Below are 22221 nucleotides of genomic sequence, written 5' to 3' on the forward strand. Positions count from 1 at the left end.
CTTCCTACCAAAGTGAATGATCTCTTCACTTCCCTAAGTTTCTTTTTAAGTTCTTGCCTGGATTTTACTGTACTGAACCCTCAATTTCTTCCATAAACTTCTTAATACTAACCTTTATGCCCCTTGACAGCCAGGGTTCTCTGGTCTTGGTACCACCCTTTGTCGTTATATTTCCCCTGTGGTCTTGCTATTTCTTCCTTCAATGCCTCCTACATCTGTGACACAGCTTATCTGCAAGTAGTTGACCCAAATCCACTTGGGGAAAATTGTATCTTGTCTTTGCAAAACGAGCCTTTCCCCAGTTTAGAACTTTAATTCCAAGTCCAACCTTAACCTTTCCTATAACACTTCTAAATCAAACTGAGTTATGGTCACTACCTCAAAAATGCTTCCCAATTGATGCACCTTCCACCTGCCCAGGGTCATTTCCGAATCTTTAGAGCCAGACCGCACCCACCCCCCACCCCCGCATAAAAAAACTCCTGAATGCAATTTAAGAATTTTACTTCCTCCCTAATTTACACAATAAAGTTATCCCACTTAATGTTTGGTTTATTAAAGACCTAACAATTACTTCCTTATTACTATCATAATTCTCAGCTTATTTGATCCTCTATCTCTCACTGACTGTTTGGGTGCCTATAGTAGATAACAAACAGTGTGCTTGCCCCTTCCGTGTATTTCACTTCTACTCATGCAGCCTCATTTGATGATCCTTCCAAGGTATCATTCCTCCTCACCGGTATAATTGATTCCTTAATCTATATTGTGACCCTGCCTCCTTATCTTCTATACCCTTTTCTATCTCATTCAAATGCACAATAGCCAGAAATATTGAGCTGCCAATCCTGATCCTGAGCTGACAAAGCTAGGTATCATACTCTCCTGTGCCTATTCTGTGGTCTCAGCTTGTTTATCTTATTCCTCAGACTCCTTGCATTAATATATATTCCATCTAGCCTTGCTAAACTCATTTCTTTCTTATCTAACACATCTGTGGAGGAGAAAACAGAGTTAGCATTTTGGGTCCGGTGACCCTTCCTCAGAACAGTTTTCTCTCTGTTTTCTCCTCCACAGATGCTGCCAGACCTGCTGAGCTTTTCCAGCAACTTTGTTTTTGTTCCTGATTTACAGCATCCGCAGTTCTTTTGGTTTTTCTTTCTTATCTAACCCCTGCCTTCAGACTCACTTACTCATGTTTTATCTTCTAATTCTATCTCGGCTTCTCTCTCCTCTGAATTACTTGTCAGGATCACATTCCCCTGCCAATCTACTTTAAAATCACCCAAGTTAGATTAGCAAATCTTCTAGGAGGATGTTGGTTCCATTCATGTTCTGATGTCCAGGTCTCACCTCCTCCTCAAACAGTCCCAATGAATCTAAAGCCCTCTTTCGTGCACAATCTCTCCAGCCACACATTCATCTTCAGTATCTATTCCTGTATTTACTACTGCATGAAAGTGTTGAGAAATCCATAGATTACTGCAAACATGCAAAGAAATTTAGTTTTGAAATTCTGAAGTTTTAGTCATCTATATAAAGTTTGATGCTGGACTTTCAGGTTTAACTTAAATCAATATACAATCACAAGAGTCAATTAACACCCACCAACTACCTACTTGCTGTCCTGTGATGTCGCACTATCATTCTGTTGAAGCAGTTCTGCTGTTGGTCTGTCTGCTTCTTGGACCTCTATGTGCCCACTGCTGCTTGAACCTTGCTGCTGCAGCTCCAGAGTATTTCAGCCTCTGCTATTTACAATCTATATCAATGGCTTTGCTGAAGGGCCCAAATGTGGTGTATTCAAGTTTGCCAACAGTACAAAATTAGTTTGGAAAGTAAGTTCTAAGCACTAGCTAGGCCATCCCCAAATGTTCTGGTGAAGTGGGTGGTGAGTTGCATTATTTAGATATATATATATGTAAATTATATATATATATTTTATATGGCTTGTCCAATTGAGTTGCTGGCCAATGGAAATCCCGAAGATGTTGATATTGGGGATAGTAATGCCATTAAAATTCAAGGTGAGATAGTTCATTTCTCTCTTGGATAAAATGGTCATTGTGGAGCTCTTTTCAGTCCTGAATGTCTTCCTGAATACGGACAAGAACTGCTTCAATATCTGAGGAATCACAAATGAATATTGTGAAATCATTGGTGAAAATTTCAACTCCTGACCTTATAATGGGGGGAAGATCATTGCTGAAGCTGCTGGAGATTGTTGAGCTTAAGACTGCCCTGAGGAACTCCTGCAGAGATATGCTGGAGCTTAGATGACTGACCTAAAAAAACGTAGGCAAGTGGGACTAGTTTAGTTTGGGAACATGGTCGGTATGAACGAGTTGGACCAAAGGGTCTATTTCCATGCTGTATGACTCAATAACAGCAACCATTTTCCTTAATGCCAGCTATGACTGCAACCAGCAAAGATTTTACCCCTTCATTCCCACTGACTCCTGTTTAGCCCCTTAATGTTATACTTGGTTGAATTCATCATTGATATCAAAGACATTCACTCTCGCCTCACCATTAGAATTCAGTCCTTTTGTTCATGTTTGAACCAAGGCTGTAAAGAGGTCAGGAGCTAAGTGGCTCTGACAGAACCCAAATTGACAGTCAATGAGCAGCTTACCGCTAAGCAAGTGCTACTTGATAGCACTGTTGGTGTTCCTTTTCATTACTTTGCTGATGATCAAGAGGAGGCAGAGAGGCTAGTAATTAGCCATGTTAAACTTGTGCTGTTTTCGTGAGCAGGAAATTCCTAAGTAATTTTCCACATTGCCAGGCAGTTGCCAGTGTTGTAGATGTATTGGAACAGTCTGGCTTGGATCCTGACTCTTTCTGGAACACAGATGTTCATTTCTATAATAAAACAAAATACATTGGATGCTGGAAATAGGCCATCAGTGATCAAATGATCAGCTTCCAAAATTCCAAAGGTCTCCCTCCGAACTGACTACACTCTGTGCACTCAGGCCCAACCCTGACTTTGTTATTAATCCTGCCATTAAGGGTGGTGCTGTTGTAGTTGATGTACTGACCTCTACATTGCAGAGGCTGAGCGCCAGCTCTCAGATACCTCCTCCTGTCTTCCCCTGGTCCATGACCCCACCATGACACATCAGGCCATTGCATCTACTATGGTAACTGATCTCATGTTTGAACCAAGGCTGTAAAAAGGTCAGGAGCTAAGTGGCTCATCTGGTGATCTATCCCATCCCCTCCCACCCCCCACTGCCTCCAAGCTGATAATCCCCCAGCCCCGCACAGCTCACCTCTACCTCCTTCAAAAAATCCACAAACAAGACTGTCAGGGCAGACCAATTGTTTCAGCCTGCTCCTGCCCCACAGAACTCATCTCTTCCTACCTTGACTCAGTCTTCTCTCCCCGGTCCAATCCCTGCCCACGTACATCCATGATTCCTCTGACGCTTTACACCAGTTTTGGAATTTCCAGTTTGCAGGTTCCAGCCACTTCCTCTTTACCATGGACGTGCAATCCCTTACATCCCCCATCAGGATGGTCTCAGGGCTCTCTGCATCTTCCTGGAGCAAAGGCCTGAACCATCCCCACCCACCACCATGCTCCTCCAGTTGGTTGAGCTCATCCTCATCCTGAACAACTTCTCTCATTTCCTTCGGGTAAGAGGGGTGACCATGGGTACCCACATGGGCCCCAGTTATGCCTGTCTCTTCATGGGGTACATGGAACATTCCTTGTTCCAGACCTATTCTGGCCCTCATCCACAACTCTTTCTCAGATGCATCGATGATATCATTGGTGCTGCTTCCCACTCTCGTCCGGCATCAGAAAAGTTAATCGATTTCACTTCCAGTTTGCACCCCACCCTCTCTTTCACCTGGTCTACCTCTGACTCATCCCTTCCCTTCCTCGACATCTCTGTTTCTATTTCTGGAGTTAGATTGACCATTAATATCCACCATAACCCACCGACTCCTCCAGCTACCTGCACTATACACCCTCACACTCTGCTTCCTATAAAGACTCTATTCCATTCTCCCAGTCCCTCCAGCTCTGTCACATATGTTCCGAAGAGGCTAACTTTGATAAGGGACCCTCCGAAATTTCAACCTTCTTCCTCAATCGACGATTCCCCAGCACCGTTGTCAACAGAGCCCTCAACCGGGTCTCACCCATCTCCTGCACTTCCATCCTCATCCTCTCTTTTCCCTCTAGCAACAGCGATAGGGTTCCCCTTCTCCTTACCTACCATCCCATCAGCTTCCACGTCCAGAAGATCATCAGCCACCATTTCTGCCACCTCCAGCGAGATGCCACCACCAGACACATATTCCCCACCCCTCCCTTGTCCGCCTTCTGCAGAGACAGTTCCCTCCGGGACATGCTGGTCCACTATCCCTTCACCCCCAATACCCCCCGACAGCCCTGCGGCACCCTCCCCTGCAACCGTTGAAGGTGTAACACTTGCCCATTTACCTCCTCCCTCCCCACTATCCAAGGGGCCAACATACCTTCCAGGTGAAGCAGCACTTTACCTGCACTTCACACAATCGAGTCTCCTGCATTCGCTGCTCACAATGTGGTCTCCTCTACACTGGGGAAACGAAACATAGACTGGGTGACTGCTTCACAGAACATCTACATTCTGTTTGCAAAAAAGACCCTGAGCTTCCAGTTGCTTGCCACTTTAACACACCACCCTAATCCCTGGCCAACACCCCTGACTCAGGCTTGTTCCAGTGTTCCAGCGAAGCTCAGTGCAAGCTGGAAGAACAACACCTCATTTTCTGCTTGGGGGCCCTGCAGCCCTATGGACTCAATATCAAGTTCAATAATTTTAGGGCCTGAGGACTCCCATGTCCCAGCCCCCTACCCTACACACCAGGCCTTGTTATCACATAGTCTGCCATTACACATTATAGTCACTGTCAGTCTCCATTAATAGCTATTCAACCTCCTAGCCAGATCATTATCCATTCCTTTGTCCATCCAACAGTTCTTCTCTCTCTTTGGGCTCTAAACCCACCTATCATTTACTCCTTACTCCTTCCCCCCACACTACCTCCTATATATAAACCAACATTTTCCTAGCTTCCATCAGTTCTGTGGGAGGGTCACCAGACTGAAAATGTTAACTCTGCTTTCTCTTCACAGATGCTGCCAGACTTGCTGAGCTTTTCTAGCAACTTCTGTTTTTGTTTCTGCTTTATAGCATCTACAGTTCTTTTGGTTTTTATTTGAGTAGAGACGTCTTGCTTCAGTTGTATTGAGCACACTTCAAGTATTGTGTGTAATTTTAGTCTCCTTATTTAAGGACCTATATACTTGCCATGGTGTGAGTGCATTGGAGATTCTTCAGTCTAATTCCTAGGATGGTGGGACAATTCTATAAGGAAAGATTGAGGAGGCTGGGCCTATATTCTTCAGACTTTTGAAGATTAGGAGGTGATCTCATTAAAGTTTGCTAAATTCTTAAGGGGCGAGACAGGGTGGATGCAGAAAGCATGTTTTCCTTGGCTGGGACGGCTAGTGCCAGGGGCACAATCTTAGAATAAGGGGCAAGCAATTTAGGACTGAGATGAGAAATTTCTTCACTCATTGGATAGTAAATCTTCAGAATTTCGTACCGCAGAGGGCTGTGGAAACTATCATTGAGAATCATTGAGTTCAAGATAGTGATCAATAGATTTATAGATACACATGAAATCAAAGGATATGGAGATAGCATGGGAAAATGGTGTTGAGATAGATGATAAGCCATGGTCTAGAATGGCAGTACAGGCTCAAGGGGTTGAATGGCCTGCTCCTGTTTCTATGTTTCTTAGAGAGTTAGATCAAATAGAATAGTTGAGAATACAAATGAGTAACATAGAAAGTTCAGCCAGGAAATGAAAAACATAAAAGATGAAATTACTATGGGAAGAGACTGGAAACTACCATTAAAAGAAAATCGAAAGGTTTTCTATAGACATATAAACAGTAAAAAATACTGATACTAATATTACATTAGCAATATAATTTTATATTATTTAGATAATTGAGAAGGGCTGATGAAGACAAGATAATAGATTGGAGAAAAAACAATGGTGTGGTAATCAATATTCGTAAACAATGGTGTAGAACAGCATGGGAAGCATCGTAAGCAATGTTCAAAATAAAAAGCAGGAAAGTAAAATAATATGAATACTGAACATCTGAAATAAAAACCAGTTTGAATGGAAAGTTACAAATGTGAAACATTGGGAAGAGTCTTATAAGGATCTATGTGGCATATGCTATATTGAAATTTGTGGAAGAATTCGACGAGCAACCAAGCAAGACCAATCACAACATTGGGACCATCCTGTTCCATCTCTCGTGCTTTTCGCAAGCAGCATGGTGAGTTTCTCATGAAATAATGGTGAGTTGCCAATTAATGCGGATTATTGGTTGTTAAATGTCTTGTTGACAGCCCAACTCGCCTCATTAGTATTCAGATTTCTATTTTACCTAACTCGCCAAACAAGCTGGATGTTGAGGAAACGTGAAATGGAAACCAGAGCAGCTACCTGGCACTTTCAGCTTTGCCTAAAGGATATTAACCAACCAGATGTATGTGTTATGACAATCATTACATGGTTGCTATTAGACCAGCTTTTAATTACTCTTTTTTTAAGATTCAAATTTCACAATCTGCCATGATGGGTTTTGAGTCTATAATACCAGAACATCAGTCTGGGACTCTAAATTACCTGTCTAGTGACATTGTTACAGCACCATCACCTTCATTTAGGCTGAGTTGATCTCATAACTTGATAGCAATCATAGTGTGGGGAATATGCCATGACATGAGGTTTTCGACTTTATTAAATACAGTCTGCTGCTACTAATAGCACACAGTGCTGGCAGATGCCGAGTTGTTAAATCTGCAGTATCCTCCATGTGAATATGTGACTTGATCTCCATGAGGACTGCCCAGTTATCACGCTTTCTGATACTGTCATGATCAGATGCATGTGTGACAGGCAGATTGGTGAGGGTGAGGTTAAGTTGGTCTTCAGCTCTTGTAGGTTTCCTCACCACCTTCCACAAACCCAGTCTAATAGTTTAGTCCTTTAGGACTTGGCATCTCATACAGCCGTTTTGTAGCAAGCCAATCTAAATGATGGGCGTGGAAGTCCCCTTCCCAGAGTACATTCTATTCCCTTGCCAACCTTACTGTTTTCTGAAATTGGTGTTCAACATGGAGGACTACTGATATATCAGCCAAGGGGATAGATAGTAACCAGCAGGGGATTTCTTTGCCCACCTTTGACCTGGCACCATAAGACTTCATATGGTCTAGTGCCAATGTTCAGGACTCCCAGTGTAACTCCCTCCTGACTCTGTAACATTGCGCTGTCACCTCTAATGGGACAGGGAACATACATTGGATAGTAAGGGCAATATCTGAGATATTGTTTGTAAGGTATGATTATGTGAGAAGGACAACATCAGGTTGTTGCATGATTAGCCTGTGGAATGGCTCTCCCTGTTCTGGGACACAGCTCCCGGATGTTATTAAATATAATTTTACAGGATTTACAGCACTAGTTTGCTGCTGTAATTTCCAGTGGATGGGTTAATGCTGCAGTTCATCTAGTTTCATTCATTTCCTTCGTCGTTATCATGACTGGAAAAGTTACAAACTCTCAAGACAACTGTTTAGTCTTTATTGCAATTTCATTGTAACTTGCTACATAGAAAATAGAAAATAAGAATAGGAGTAGGCCATTCAGCCCTTTAGGTGTCCTGCACCATTCAATATGGTCATTGTTGGTCATCCAACTCAGTATCCTGTTGTCACTTTCTCCCCAAACTGTTTGATCTGTTTAGCCCTAAGAACAATATCTAACTCCTTCTTGAAAACATTCACGGATTTGGGCTCGACTGTGTTCAGCAGCAAAATATTCCATAGGCTCACCACTTTCTGGGTGAAAAAACTTCTCCTTATCTCATTTCTAAATGGCCTATCCCATATCCTCAGACTGTGCTTCTAAAGATGACTTACTGGAAGGAGGATTTTCAGCCTCTGACCTGTTCTGTAGCTGTAGTAGTTTTACTGCTCATCCAGTTGAATTTATGGTCAATAGTAATGCCCACATTTTGAGAGTTCTGATACTTGCTGACAGGTCTTGACTAGTTGGACAGTTCCAAGCAGTTTACACCATTTAAACACAAATTTCTCTGAAGTTAATTGTCCCAAAGGGGTCTAGACACTCCCATCTCAAAGGATTCCAGTCTGTCACCCCCAAGGTGCCCAGAATCCTATCTGCTGAGATATATCAGCTCTCCAAAAGGGGTGCCCTGGATATCCAAAAGGAAATGCCAAAGTTGTCAAGAAATTCTCCAAAATAAATTGTGCAATTTTTTAATAAAATGAAAGGGATTTGAGTGCTTGGCTGTATAAAACCAAATGGATTTGCGTTACATAACTGGTTTCCCAAATTATCGCTTTCACAATGAAGAGCTTGTTGATGGTACCTTCCAGCTGCTTACTAAATGGAAATGTTTATTGGCCTAAGACTTAAACTACTTGACAGGGATGTTTATTGACATAAGGCATTAACCACAAGTGATATGTTTGTTTATATAAGTCTTTGATCAATTAAGTGAAATGTTTGTTCTCATAAAGAGTTTCTTGTTGAAATTTCACTTCATTGAAAACTTCACTTATGTCATGGTACCTCCTGATCCATGCCCATGCTAAATACTAGGTAAACTTACGTAGAGAAAAAAGGTTTTGAATGCTGTGGGCTGTGGTGGAAAATCTGGGAGATTTGCAGGAGAACTCCAGTGAGGCACTTGATGTTGCATTTTCAAACAGAGCTCCATGTATCAAGCCAAGATTATTGCTAGGGAGTGATGAGATGCCCAATAATGGGGACTATTGCTTATCACTTTCATTTACATTAAATCTCACTGTACTCGCAAGTTCCGATTCTCCCATGGGTCCAATAGAAACAAAGTGCCAAGAATTGCAAAACAGTCAATGTGGAACCTGGTGACTGCGTGTCGCTGCTTTATCTTGGACACCCAGCAATAACGTCTGCTCAACAGGTCAATCTGAAGCTGAAAAAGTAAAAAATGCAATTGAAGATGCTCAAAGACAAATCCATGGGTCAATCCTTGACAATAAGGGGACTTAGCCTGGATCCCAAAAGTTATAGCGACATGGAAACAGCAATAATAAAGCTGAATAAACAAGGGTAACAGATGTATTTTGCTGACATGCTGCTTGGAGCAGTACAGCGTATGAATAAAGTTGGGGTGGGAGGTACCATATCACAGTCTGAAATCTTCCAGATGTAATTAGAAGCAGCAGCTCAACATGCTCTGGAACTCATTAATCCAGCAGAGATCTTGAATCTAGCAGACAAGTGCCATTCGCAAATCGAGGAAACTATTCTGTAAAGACCGTATCTTGTTATTTTTCAACATTTTGACTGCAGACTGTCATGGGGAAAGGATTATTTTAAAGCTATGGATTTCGAAGGGACTGCTGTACTTTTTAGAAGCAATTTACTAACACTCATTGTAAGTGCTGTTTACACTGTTGACTGTTGAAGCAGTGAGAGTGGGTTACTGCAGACAGGCTGGAGCTGGGATATTTACAAAAGGGAGTGAGTGATTAAGCTGGTGGATGGGGATCCAATCAAGAGGCTGCCTTATCCTGAATGGCGTTGATCTTCTAGACTGTTGTTGGAGCTGCACTCATCCAAACAAGAGAAGAGCATTTTATCACACTCCTGATTTGTGCCTGGCAGATCATGAGCAGGGGTTTTGGGAATTAGGAGGTGTCACTCACCACAGAATTCCTAATGTCTTACCTGCTGTTGTAGTTACATTATTTATTTGACCATCTGGTTCAGTTTCGAGTCAGTGGTAAGACCAATGATGTTGAGAATGGGGGGGAAGAGGAGTAGGGAATTCAGCAACAGTAATGCCATTGAACATCAATGGGAAATCGATAGAATCTGTTTTGTTCAAGATGGTCATTGCCTGACATTTGTGTGGCACACATTTACTTGCAACTTATCAGCCAAAGTCTGCAAATTATCCAGATCTTTATACGTGTAAACTTGAACAGCTTTAGTATTGGAAGAGTCATGAATAGTGCTGAACATTATGCAGTCACCAGCAAACATCCCCTCTTCTGATTTAATGATGAAGCAATGGTCATTGATGAAGATGCTGAAGGTGGTTGATTGAAGACACTAATCTGAAGATCTCCTGCAGAGATGTCCTAGGACTAAGATAGGATTTACTTTCAATAATCATAACTAGCTCCCTTTGTGCTAGGGCATACCCCAAATCAATGGAAAGTTTTCCACCACCCCTGTTCCCATTGACTTCAATTTTGCTAGGGCTATTTTGTCCTTGGTGAAACAAGTGTGAAACATAATCAAGAATGAACCAGCTAATTCATCCAAATTGTGCCAAGGGGCCATGATCATTTCTTCTCATGACTGAGAGATTCTGTAACTTGTTGGAATCCTGTAACCTCAAAGAACAGAAATTTCTCTAATCTCTATATCCAACTAATTGGTTTATTGAGCAGACCAATTCAAAGCACTAACATCTTACTCACTAGTCATCTCAAGGCAACTCTGATGTCCAAATTGCAGCATCTGGATGGTGTAATCCTTCAACTCCTGAGACTTTTAATACTTTAATAAGTTTAATAAATTTAATAATTACAGAAGGCATTGACACCCTCAACAAAATATCTTAGTGTTGGGAAATGACAGCTCTTCATGGCTCAATCAACCGTGACTCTATTTGATGCCATGTGATTGTTTCCTTTGGAGATTATAAGAACTGCAGATGCTGGAGTTAGAGATAACACAGCGTGGAGCCTCAGAAACACAGCACACAAAGCTTTCCTGTTCCCTTGATGTTGCTTGGCCTGCTGTGTTCCTTCAGCTCCACATTTTGTTTCTTTTACTGTCTTATAGTTCAACACCGAAAACTTGTCATTAAAAACCAAGAATCCCCAACTTTTATAAATTGCTTTATTAATACAATGAAGGCCACATTTTGGCCAAATTTTACAAGAATAATCTGTATTACTGTAAGGTGATCGCATCGAAGAATGTCAGCGACAGATAAACATTATAGAAAGAAACTAGCGACGGTAGAATATGAGTATAGGAAATGTTGAAAATAATTCCATAAGGAAACAGCTTCTGCCATTGGAAATGCCAGTATTACTTCAATTCCAACCATCAGAGTTTTTCAAATTGTGCACTGTTCGCGCTGCATGAAACGTGCCAGCAAGTAGCATCGCAATGCAAATGATGAAAACAAGGACGCTCAGCACTGTTGTTACAATGTTGAGTGTTCGGGCTGTTGACCCATAATGCCGAGCTCCTTCCACGTCTCCCACAACCTTCCGATCTCTGGACTAAAAGGAACAGAAGTGTGAATGTATAGAACAAGGCATGAAAATCAAATCCCAGTTCTGAAGAAGTCTTTCAGATTCGAAACTTCAACTGTTTGTCTCTACACGGATGCTGCCATACCTGTCTAGTCTCTGCGGCTTTCTCCAGCTCCAGCTCAGTTCCTGTGGTTAGTGCTGAAAATCTCAATCCTACCTGCATATACTACCTTCATTTGGAAAATATATAGTCTCTACAACATCTCTTTCCATAAAAGAACATTTAAACTATTCATGTTGGCACTGTCTTTTCCCATTTGTGTTTTTAATTAGAAAACTACACGTCCGTTGCACGCACTAATTTTCAGCAACAAAAGCCATTACGTTTTGTTACATACAACTCAAAGCCCTTTCCGTAAAAATCTACTAAGTGTTCCCTGAATTTCTTCCAATGCACTTACATCCTTCTTTAAAATAGGTTGATCAATACCGTACATAATACATCGGATGTGCTTTCACCAATGAAGCATAACATTCCCATTTTTGTATTTAATTCCCCATCTAATAAATGTTAGGTTTTCTCATTACTCGCCTTAGCTGTACGTTATTATTAATACACTAGGACAGCCAGGTGCCTTTGCAACCTGAGGCTTTGCAATCTTTGAGATGGTGTGCTGCTTTCTTTATTCTTCCTGATAAAATGGACAATGTCCCCCACATTATAGCCCACTTGCGGGGCGGCGCAGTGACTCAGTGGTTAGCGCTACTACCTCACAGCACCAGGGACCGGAGTTCGATTCCGCTCTCAGGCGACAGTCTGTGTGGAGTTTGCACATTCTCTCCGGGTGCTCCGGTTTCTTCCCACAGCCCAGAGATGTGCAGGCTAGGTGAACTGGCTATGCTAAACTGCCCGCAGTGTTCAGGGGTATGCAGACTTAAGTGGGTTAAATGGGGATGGGTCTGGGTAGGATGGTCGGTGTAGATATGTTGGGCCGAAGGGCCTGTTTCCACACTGTAGGGATTCTGTAAGGTTCTATAAGAACTCCGTCCAGTTACTTAGAGTCATAGAGGTGTACATCCTGGAAACAGGCCCTTTGGTCTAACGCGACCAGATATCCAAAGTAAATTTTGGCCTATATCCCTCTAAATCCTTCCTATTCATATACCCATCCGAGATGCCTTTTAAATGTTGTTTGTTGTACCAACTTCCACGACTTCCCGCACAACCCGAACAAAAAGTTGCCCGGTAGGTCCCTTTTAAATCTTTCCCCTCTCATCTTAAACTTATGCCCTCTAGTTTTGGACTTCCCCTACCCTGGGGGAAGGACCTTGTCCATTTACCATATCCATGCCGCTCATAAACCTCGCTAAGGTCCCTCCCCACCCCCTCAGCCTCGGACACTTCAGAGAAAACAGCCCCAGCCTATTCAGCCTCTCCCTATCGCTCGAACCCTCCAACCCCGGCAACATCCTTGTAAAGCTTTTCTGAACTCTTTCACGTTTCATAACATCCTTCCTATAGCAAGGTGACCAGAATTGCACGCAGTATTCCAAAAGTGACCTAACCAATGTCCCGTACAGTCGCAGCATGACCTCCCAACTCCTATACTCAATGAACTGACCTATAATGGAAAGCATACCATACGCCTTCTTCACTATCCTATCTACCTGCAACTCCACTTTCAAGGACCGATCTATATCCTTATGCAGTTTGTTTCTCACTTCAAACCATTCCTGGACTTGAATCCAAACCCATCGGACACCGAGTCTTTGCCACACCTATCATTTTCTGGGGAGATGTAAAAGATCTCATGAAATGATTGATAAATGATGCAGTGGACACCGCTCATACCCACTTGAACATTAAAACTCACGGCCAAACACCAACAAAGATTGGTCATTTCTTTCCATACTACTTCTGGAATTCTGCTGGCTACAAATCCTGCACGCACATACATCGAATACACTTGGCTATTCAGTCTTTAGTTGTGAATATTTTTGGGGTATCTACTGTTAATCGAACAACCATTCTCTCTTCACCTGACATTGGAAGAGAGAGATCAATGTTTTGAAATATCTTCTGAATTATGTTTCTCGGTTTCCGAAGCTCGATGTCCGTTGTTGCCGTTACAAAAAAAAATTCAGTTTAGCGCAAAGCGATCTTAAACAATCAGAAAATATTACTGCTGTAGGGCAAGTGCACTTGTCAGCTAGACCAACTATTTTAAAACGCAGAGGCAAAATAGAGTGTGGGCATCATGGAGATTCCTTGGAAAGGATTTCAGAGGGATATTTAGTGATTATTGTACAGGTGCAGAACTTACAGATTTCAGAGAACTCTTACTATATATGCACATTAAAAAAACAGTTAACTGCATTCTGGCTCTATCAAGTGCGCTAGTTTCTCTCACAGCAAGTTTGATAACAGGCAGCATTGCCTACCCGCCGCCCCACTCCCCCAGTAATTCGGTCCACTCTTGGGGTGTCTGTCTCCCCTCTTCCCCACCCACCTCCCCCCCCCACCCCCCACCCCACCGAGTCTCTGTCTCCCGCGGGTCTCTGTCTCTCACCCCGGGTCTCTGACTGCCTCCCCCCCGGTTCTCTGCCCTTGAGGCCCGCACTCACTTTGACCGAGAAGACCATCGCGACGAAGCCTAGGCAGCAGAAGTTCATGAAGGCGAAGTTGAAGATGGACCAAAGGAAGTGGTCCCGGACCGAGGTCACATTCGGGACCACGTTAACGACAGTGGTGGTCACCGCCTGGGTATTCATTCCCTGGTTCGGGTAACTGCTTGGGTTCAGGGACACTTGGTCGGTTCGATAATCCATCCTGCTCCAGCGTCAAGAAGAACGCAAACTGAACGCGAACTGCTGTAAGTTCAAGTTTTAAACTAAATGCTCACCAATCAGCCGCTTCCCTTCTGTGAACGTCACTTTTCTTCACCTAGAGGGGTCAACCGCCCCGATGTTCATTTTTCCCTCATTTAAAGTTTATCTTGCGAGACCTTGCTAATTGCTTGAACAGAAATAGTAGGCACTGCCGGATACTGGAGAATCTGAGATAACAAGGTGCACAGCTGGATGAACACAGCGGGCCAAGTAGTATCAGAGGAGCCGGAAAGCTGACGTTTCGGGTCTGGACCCTTCTTCAGAAATGAAGAATGTTATCAGAAATGAAGAAGGGTCTCGACCCGAAACGTCAGCTTTCCTGCTCTTCTGATGCTGCTTGGCCCGCTGTGTTCATCCAGCTCTACGCCTTGTTATCTTAATTGCTTGAACAGTTGGGACTTTCTGCAGGTTTTGGTTTTTGCTGAGCATGGGATAAGTATACTCCTTCCAAATCGATGTCCTGTGTCTTGTCCTATGAGCCAACATTGTTACTTGCACGTTGATCTGGAGTATTCCAAAAGTGAAGCGACAGTTGCTGGCCTCAATATCAGAATCTTAAAGAGGATGGTATCAAGGAAGCCGAAGAAATGAAAGTCAAAGTGGTTGAAGCAGATAACTCTCAGTTGGTTGGAATCATAACACGGGAGAAACAAAAGCAGAAGTACAACAATTGGCCCCATCATTCAATTCGATCATGACTGTACTTGGATTTTGACTCAATTTTCATGCCCAGTCACTATATCCCTTGATCCCTAAAAGACCATAAACTGAAACATTTTCCATCCCAATCTGAAATGTGTTCAATGATGGAGTTTCTGAGGCACTGAATCCCCCCACCGTCAACATCATGGGGGTTACCATTGACCAGAAACTGAATAGTACTCGTTATATAAATACAGTGGCTATAAAATTGGGTCAGAGGGGTCTTGCAGCAAGTAACTCAACTGCTGACTCCCAAAAGTCTGTCCACCATCTACAAGGCACAAGCCAGGAAGGTGATGGAAAACTCACCACTTCCCTGGGTGGGTGCAGCTCCTTCAACACTCAAGAAGCTAGCACACTACCCAGGACAAAGCAGTCCACTTAATTGGCAACACATCCACAACCATCCATTCCCTCCACAACTGACACTCAGTGGTAGCAGTGTGTACTATCTACTAGATGCAGTGTTGATTGAATGATCACATCCACAACTTTGTAGTTGGAAATATATCAGAAATATTGATCTACTGTATAAGTTATGGACTCAAATTGCCAATTTTTGTGTTGTTTTCCAGTCAAAGGAACACATAATTTAAAATAATTCTACTTATGACATTAACTTTTTATTTACAGTGCTATTCTAGATATTCTACCATTTCCTGAAAAATGTTTCAGTTCTTTTTCCATGTTTACAGAGAAGAGCAGGACTAAAATATTCAGTGTACCCCAATTCATCAATCTGGATGGAAATCACCAACATGTACAAGATGAGTAGTAATATTGGGGAATTTCCAAATGTCGAATGGGATACTTTTCGAAGAAAGGGTAAGGAACAGAAGGGATCTTCAACATGTGTTCAGAACTTCCTCAACTAACTGGGAAGTTTAATGAGGGAGGAAGAAATACAGGTTTTTGTGCTGGGAGATGAAGTGAGCCAAGTGGATGAGGTGGCTATACAAGAGTAAGAACTGTCGCTGCCTCATAAAGAATGGATTAAAAATAGAATAATCTAAAGGAGAAATCCTGAATTGGACGAGGTCTAACTGAAGTCGATCTAACCATGGTAAGTAGAACTGAAGCTTGACAGAAAAAGCTGTAACAGAACATTGGCTGATCCTTGAGCTATTTTTGGACAGTCTAGGTCTTTTCTATCAAAAGCAAAATGTAGGCGAACCAAAGGAACACCTCTGTGGATGATGAGTGAGCTAGACGTAATAATGAAACAAAAGTAAAGATGCACTGTTGTCATTTCTCTTTAAACAAGTTATAGACAACTCCAACCAGAATGTTATGAATTAATTTGCCTGGGTGTCCCACATTATGAACATTATGTCAAATCATTATGAACACAAGCCCGTATCAATGCAAAACAGTCCCACTTTATTAGGAACAAAATTACAATAACCTTTAATACAAAACATTCTATCATTAATCCTATTTGGCCGCCTAAGGTGACAATATTTCCCAAGTCTCCTGTAAATTTATGCGGTCGTGCTCTCTGTGGCTCTGTTTCTGGGTTTGCAAAGCTGCACACTTCCTCTATCTCTGTGGATGGTCATCTGGACTCTGCCTCTTGCCATGATAGTTTCTTCAGAAGGCCTCAGACAATTCCAGAGATCCCAAAAGCAATTCCAAGAGAGAGATTTGCAGGTGCACTCTGTTTTTATACCTTTTAGATGGTTTTGTGGAACTTCCTGTAGTTCTGACCAATCAAGCTGATACACTTCACGGTTTAAAACAAGAGTCAAATCATTTAGATGGCATGCTACTGTTAGTTTCTTTGTGTAGCAGGACCCAGTGCCTTTCTGTCTGGGCCCTCCTTTGTTGAGTGGATATTTGTTGGGGGTGTCTGTCCAGAATGACTGTTGCCATTTGCATTATGCTAATGTCATTAACAACTGGCTGCTGTGTTTGCAGTGTGTCTAGTGTGTGGAGTTTTGTGTTTCAGAGTTTTACTTGACCAATGTACCCAGCATCCCTTGCTGTTTGGCCAAGTTAGCACTCCATCTGTGTTTTAGCAGCCAAGAGGCTGCTACGGCACGATGAATGCCAGGTGAAGTCTTCAAGTGAGAACCGGGTCAAACATAATATTGACCCACATTTTCTGTTAGTGGTGAAATGGAACAAACTCTGCACACTATACTTGAAATGTTTTCCCAGTTGCCAATATGGCTAATTATCCTTTATCTATGTTAGGTTGAGATTTTTTAAAAAAAATCAACCAGCTTTCTTGAATGACCAATAACATTCTTTATTTATTTTATGTATCGTGAAAACAATTACTTGGCAAAGATGAATTAAAGATGATTAACACAGTTTGAGATAGGAAAGTATTTCTCTTCTAAATAAACCCAAAACAGACACCAAAATAAAAGAGGTAAAAGAGCTTTGATGGCAGAGATTAATTTTATAAACAAAACTTTTGGGCCAATAATTCTTTCCACTTGAAGGAAAAAGAATAAGGGAAAAAAAGTTTTTTTGACATTCAGTTGGCATCCTTGCAAATGGATGTTAGTAAACACAGACAGTGGTTCATGAGACCTTTACAGTTTGTTCAGGAGATGTCAAGAAGTCAGAGGTTTTTCAGGGGAACAGTTATGTCAGTCTTCAGGGTTTCATAGTGGATACTCCAAAGGCTTTTTCTCAAAGATAGCAGATGATCTGTGTAGCTTCCTTTTCTTCAGCTGGCTGAATCCCAACTGAACTCCAAATAATATCCAAAACTAAGTCATAAACAGCCGGCATGAGAGTTCCAGAACAATTGACCTAAGCCTTGTGTTTCCAAGAAGTGTCTTTAAGAAAAGTCCTAATATCCTATCAGTGACCTTTCTTAAAGACAAAAATTCAGCTATCTCTTTTCATCTGAACCTGTTATGCACCAGGCCAGACCCACTCAAAATATGCTAAGAAGGTAGCTTAGGCCCTAACTTTTTCTTATTTTAAAGGTAGATGTGAAGTGGGCACTTCAGGTGTGAAGCATATGGTCAAACCACTTGGCTTAAGCAAAACACAACTTATTTAAACACTAGCATATATAAACAAAGGGAAGAATGCAAAATACACTGAGGTTACGATGTTGATTGAATTAGTGTCAACAATTATTCTGACACCAAACACACCCTATTATCAATGTGCTGTTTACAAAAATAACAATTATTTATTCTTAGAAAGAATAATAAACTAACCCTCAGATAAAGGTAGGCAAGGGGACTACAGTCATCCTGTGTCATGAGTGGCTGTCCCATGGCATTTGGCCAAAAGGGTTCAGGCAATGAATTGATGCAACATAAGTTACCTGCCTTTAGGAATATGACGTAACAACAAATGTTTGGCGCAGAGAGGAACTCCCATCAAGCACACCTTGCAGGCAACAGTTCTCTTCAGGGAGTTCTCACTGAGGAGTTCTCAGGCAGCAAATCTCATCAGGTAGCCCTCATCAGAGAGCTGTCTTCTCCAGTTGGGACATGGAGCAGAAGAACAGGAGAAGGAGCAGGGGAAGAGTTCCCTCACACTGTGGCTAGAGAGCAGGATGCTACCCCAACAACTTTAAAGTGACCAATACCTTCCATGCAAACAGCCTGCTTGTCCTTCAGTATCAGTGAACCATGCCCAATTGTCATTGTTGTATACTTTCTTTATCTAATTAACTAACATAACATAACTAAACTGTTGCTTCTTATCTAAGTTAATAAACTATCAGAAAATTATGACAAATCATCAACTGCCTATACTTAGTATTTGTGATCATGAACCTCCTAAAATCAATACCTGAATGTGTTCTTCTTGGACTTGGATGAATGGTAACTTTTTGGGTAGAAGGTAGTTGTCGTGGACTTTCTTCCTGATGGTTCTTTTTCTGAACTAAAGAATGTTAATCTCTTCTTCTTTTTTGCAGAGATCATTGTCTCTGCTGAAGCAGGCACTTTTTTCTTTTCAGTTTCTTGAATTAATAGATGTAATTTGTCTTTTCTTGGTGGTTCCTCCCATGAAGTTGTAGGAACCATATCTTCAATTTGTGTCAGTGAATTTGTATTTTCAACCCATTTCTATTTTGTGCTGTAGTAGGTAAACTGTTTATTTCAACTTGTCGATTAGTTTGGTCTTTTTCATTCACCCTCAGTGATTGAATTCTTGGTGGAATCAATTTGTTCATTTCTTCAATTGTGTTACCTAAAGATTAATTTTAGTTTGATATTATGTATCATATGGTTATTAAAAGACGCTTCTTTGAAATAGAGCAGATGGTGAATATTCTACTTGAACTTGTCTTATCCTAGTCATTACAGCATTAAATGCATGACTTGAATTTGTAGTAACTAAATATTCACTGACCAGTGTTGCAATCTGACTCAATCCAGCTACTGATGGTTCATTTTTCTCAATGGAGTATACTATTCACTTTCTGCCTCTTTGCTTGCCTTTCTTCATTCAGTTTGTTGGCATGTAGAATTTAAACTCTCTTCAGTTTTGATGGCAATGGAAAACATTTCCACCTGAGTATTATATTCACAGTTTTCCATGTTACTGATGATACAAAACTAACTTCTTCTTCCAATATAGTTAACCTGGAAGGGGGAGGGGTGCAGCACGATGTTTGCTATCTGATAATATTGAAACACTTTCTCCCTTACCTAACTTGAAATGTGTGTGATGTCCATTGGCATAACAGTCCAAATTCCAAAATGTTTGGTCTGGGTCACCAATCTCCCACCAGGAACTCAATGGGTTTGTCTTCTTCAAAGGTTCTTCTACTTCAATCATCTCTTTATGTGATCATAATTCTTTCATCATTTGTTTATCTGTGGTGGTATGCTCTGTACAACTTTGTTTTAACCTTAAGAATGGAATAGATTCCAAAAATTTCCTGTGCCGAATTTGATCTTCTCCCCTTAGGAGTGATTGGAGTTGCTTCTAGAACTCTGTGTCACTCAACATTTGAATGTATTTCTCTAGACTTAGATCTTAGAGTTACCGATGACTACAGTAATTCTGATATTAAGTCACTATACTTACGTCGCTCCACTGGTCCTGTAAAGGTCATTAATGATATTATCCCTGTATTTATCTGAGTGCTGTGTTCTTCCCTTATTCTTTCAATAACATAATTAGTTCTGATGTTGTAATAATTGTCAAAGAATTGCAACACTTCCTCAAATGTGTCAAATGCTGAGTTTACCAATCGGTGAGCAATAACATTATCTGCTATACTCTAATTTGTACAGAAGTGTGTTTACCAGATCAGGATCTGATTTAGCATCTGGTTTAGAAACTATTCTATACCTCAAGAATGTTTTCAATTTTCTCTGGGATGTTCAATCTTGTGCTCTATTTGGCCCATCTGTGAATTTACATCTTCTTGATAAAATTATTTTTGATACAATGGTTCCCTAATGTGATTAAGTATTTTGTCTTTTTTTTAAAAAGACTTGAATGTGCAATCATGGCAGTTCACCAAGCCACATATTACTGTTATGCTGGAGGTAGTTTTAAAAAGTTTGTTCATAGGATGTGAGTGTTGCTGACACGGATAGAATTTATTGTCAATTCCTAATTGCCAACAGGGCAGTTAAAGTCAATCATTTTGCTGCCTGTCTGGAGTCACGTGGAGGCCAGACACAACAAAGAAGGTTGATTTTATTCCCTAAAGGACATGAGTGAAACAGTTGAAGTTTTAAGACAACCAGAATTGGTTGCCATTATTAAGTTAATATTTCCTCTGCCATGGTGGGATTTGAGCCAAGGTCTACAAGATCATTAACACAGGCTGCTGGATTACTACTCCAATGGCATTACAATGGTCTCAGCTGCTTTAATGGAGCATTCCTGCACCTTTGCGGCTGTAATGGAGAATTCCTGTTTTGCACAACAATAATTTGATTGACTTGTTGAACAAGACAATTCAAAACACTAACACCTTATCCCAGGAAAATCTCCAAGGCAATGGCAATGTGTAATTAGCAGCACCAGTGTAATAAATACTTTCAGCCCTTTGATCCTGGCTATCACTCTATAAATCAAGAGATAGTAGGAACTGCAGATGCTGGAGAATCTGAGATAACAAGGTGTAGAGCTGGATGAACACAGCAGGCCAAGCAGCATCAGAAGAGCAGGAAAGCTGACGTTTCGGCCGAAATGTCAGCTTTCCTGCTCCTCTGATGCTGCTTGACCTGCTGTGTTCATCCAGCTTTACACCTTGTTAACTCTATAAATCAAGTTTTGTTTTTCTGGCTCTGTCATCCCCATCAGCAGACAACAACACATCATGTTGATGTTAACCATTAGCCCATTTAATACAGTGTGGTTGCAAGTCCGAGATATTTTGTATTGTCAAGAGGTGTTAACAGCAAGCTTGCACAAAGATCATACCTATCTTCGCAGTGACAAATTACAGCAACAAGTTCTAGGTATTTTTTCCATTGTGTGTAGTGATCAGAGCAATGGTGAAACAAGGTTTGTAATCATCAAAACAATACCACAAATGAGTGTTAGAATAGCAAAAACCCACATTTTACGTTTCTCTGGCTAAGAGTAAATGTTTTGAGTTTTTTTGGAAGACTTCCCATCACAAGATGTAGCAAGATTTCTCACCATATCTTACCAAATTCACCTCATTAACTTCTTACTCACTCCTCATGGCACCTCTCGTACCCAATTCTTGCCGCACTCTGTTCCCAGACCAAGTCACCATTCAGCAGATATCCTGGAATTGACTGGCACCCCATGTACCCCTGCCATCTTTAAAAGGCTGTTGTGCACCCGGACAAGAACAGTCAGACCGCAGTTGCCCTGCATGATTCTTGACAATTGCCCGGATATGGAAAACAGAGGGATATTTGTCCCCAGCTCTGCAGCAGGGTCCTGGCACTTACTCAGGACACCTCCCCACTTCCAAATCAAAATAATGCGGACAGCATCCTGACTCTGACTGCCCCGAGCAGATGACTGTTTCCAATCCCTGAGACCCATATCAGAGCCTGCACTTGACTTACTATACCAGGCCCCGGAGTGAAAGAACTTGACTGACACTTGCTGACAACAATGACAAGATTCTTTCCTTTGCTGAACACCAAGTCAAGGCAGAAGTAATATGAGCCTGGTATCTCTGGCTGGGAGGCAAAGTGCAAAAGGGCAAGGCAGGGCTGATATATAGTGAGTGAGTGGACAAATAGCAAAGAGATGCAGCCTGGTCAGTCCAGGAGATAAGTGCACGTCTCTGAGCTCACGGTGTTCTTGCAACGGCATTACA

General features: G+C 41.7%; 1 protein-coding gene across 1 annotated transcript; it reads right to left on the reverse strand.

The window, feature by feature from the left end:
• Positions 1-11005: 11005 nt before the first annotated feature.
• LOC109913342 (dispanin subfamily A member 2b-like) lies at positions 11006-14776 on the reverse strand. The gene is made up of 2 exons (XM_020533654.2): positions 14010-14776; positions 11006-11411 (listed from the first exon to the last, which is right to left on the reverse strand). Exons 1-2 carry the CDS (start codon positions 14211-14213, stop codon positions 11220-11222), a joined length of 396 nt encoding a protein of 131 aa, XP_020389243.1. The 5' UTR covers positions 14214-14776; the 3' UTR covers positions 11006-11219.
• Between the last annotated feature and the right edge of the window lie 7445 nt (positions 14777-22221).

The sequence above is a fragment of the Rhincodon typus genome, chromosome 17, assembly GCF_021869965.1.
Source record: "Rhincodon typus isolate 14 chromosome 17, sRhiTyp1.1, whole genome shotgun sequence".
Taxonomy (NCBI): domain Eukaryota; kingdom Metazoa; phylum Chordata; class Chondrichthyes; order Orectolobiformes; family Rhincodontidae; genus Rhincodon; species Rhincodon typus.

Coding starts and splice junctions, on each gene's coding strand:
- LOC109913342 (XM_020533654.2), bottom strand. CDS start 14,213: ATGGATTATCGAACCGACCAAGTGTCCCTGAACCCAAGCAGTTACCCG. Junction 11,412..14,009: donor CGATGGTCTTCTCGGTCAAA/GTGAGTGCGGGC, acceptor TGTTCCTTTTAG/TCCAGAGATCGGAAGGTTGT.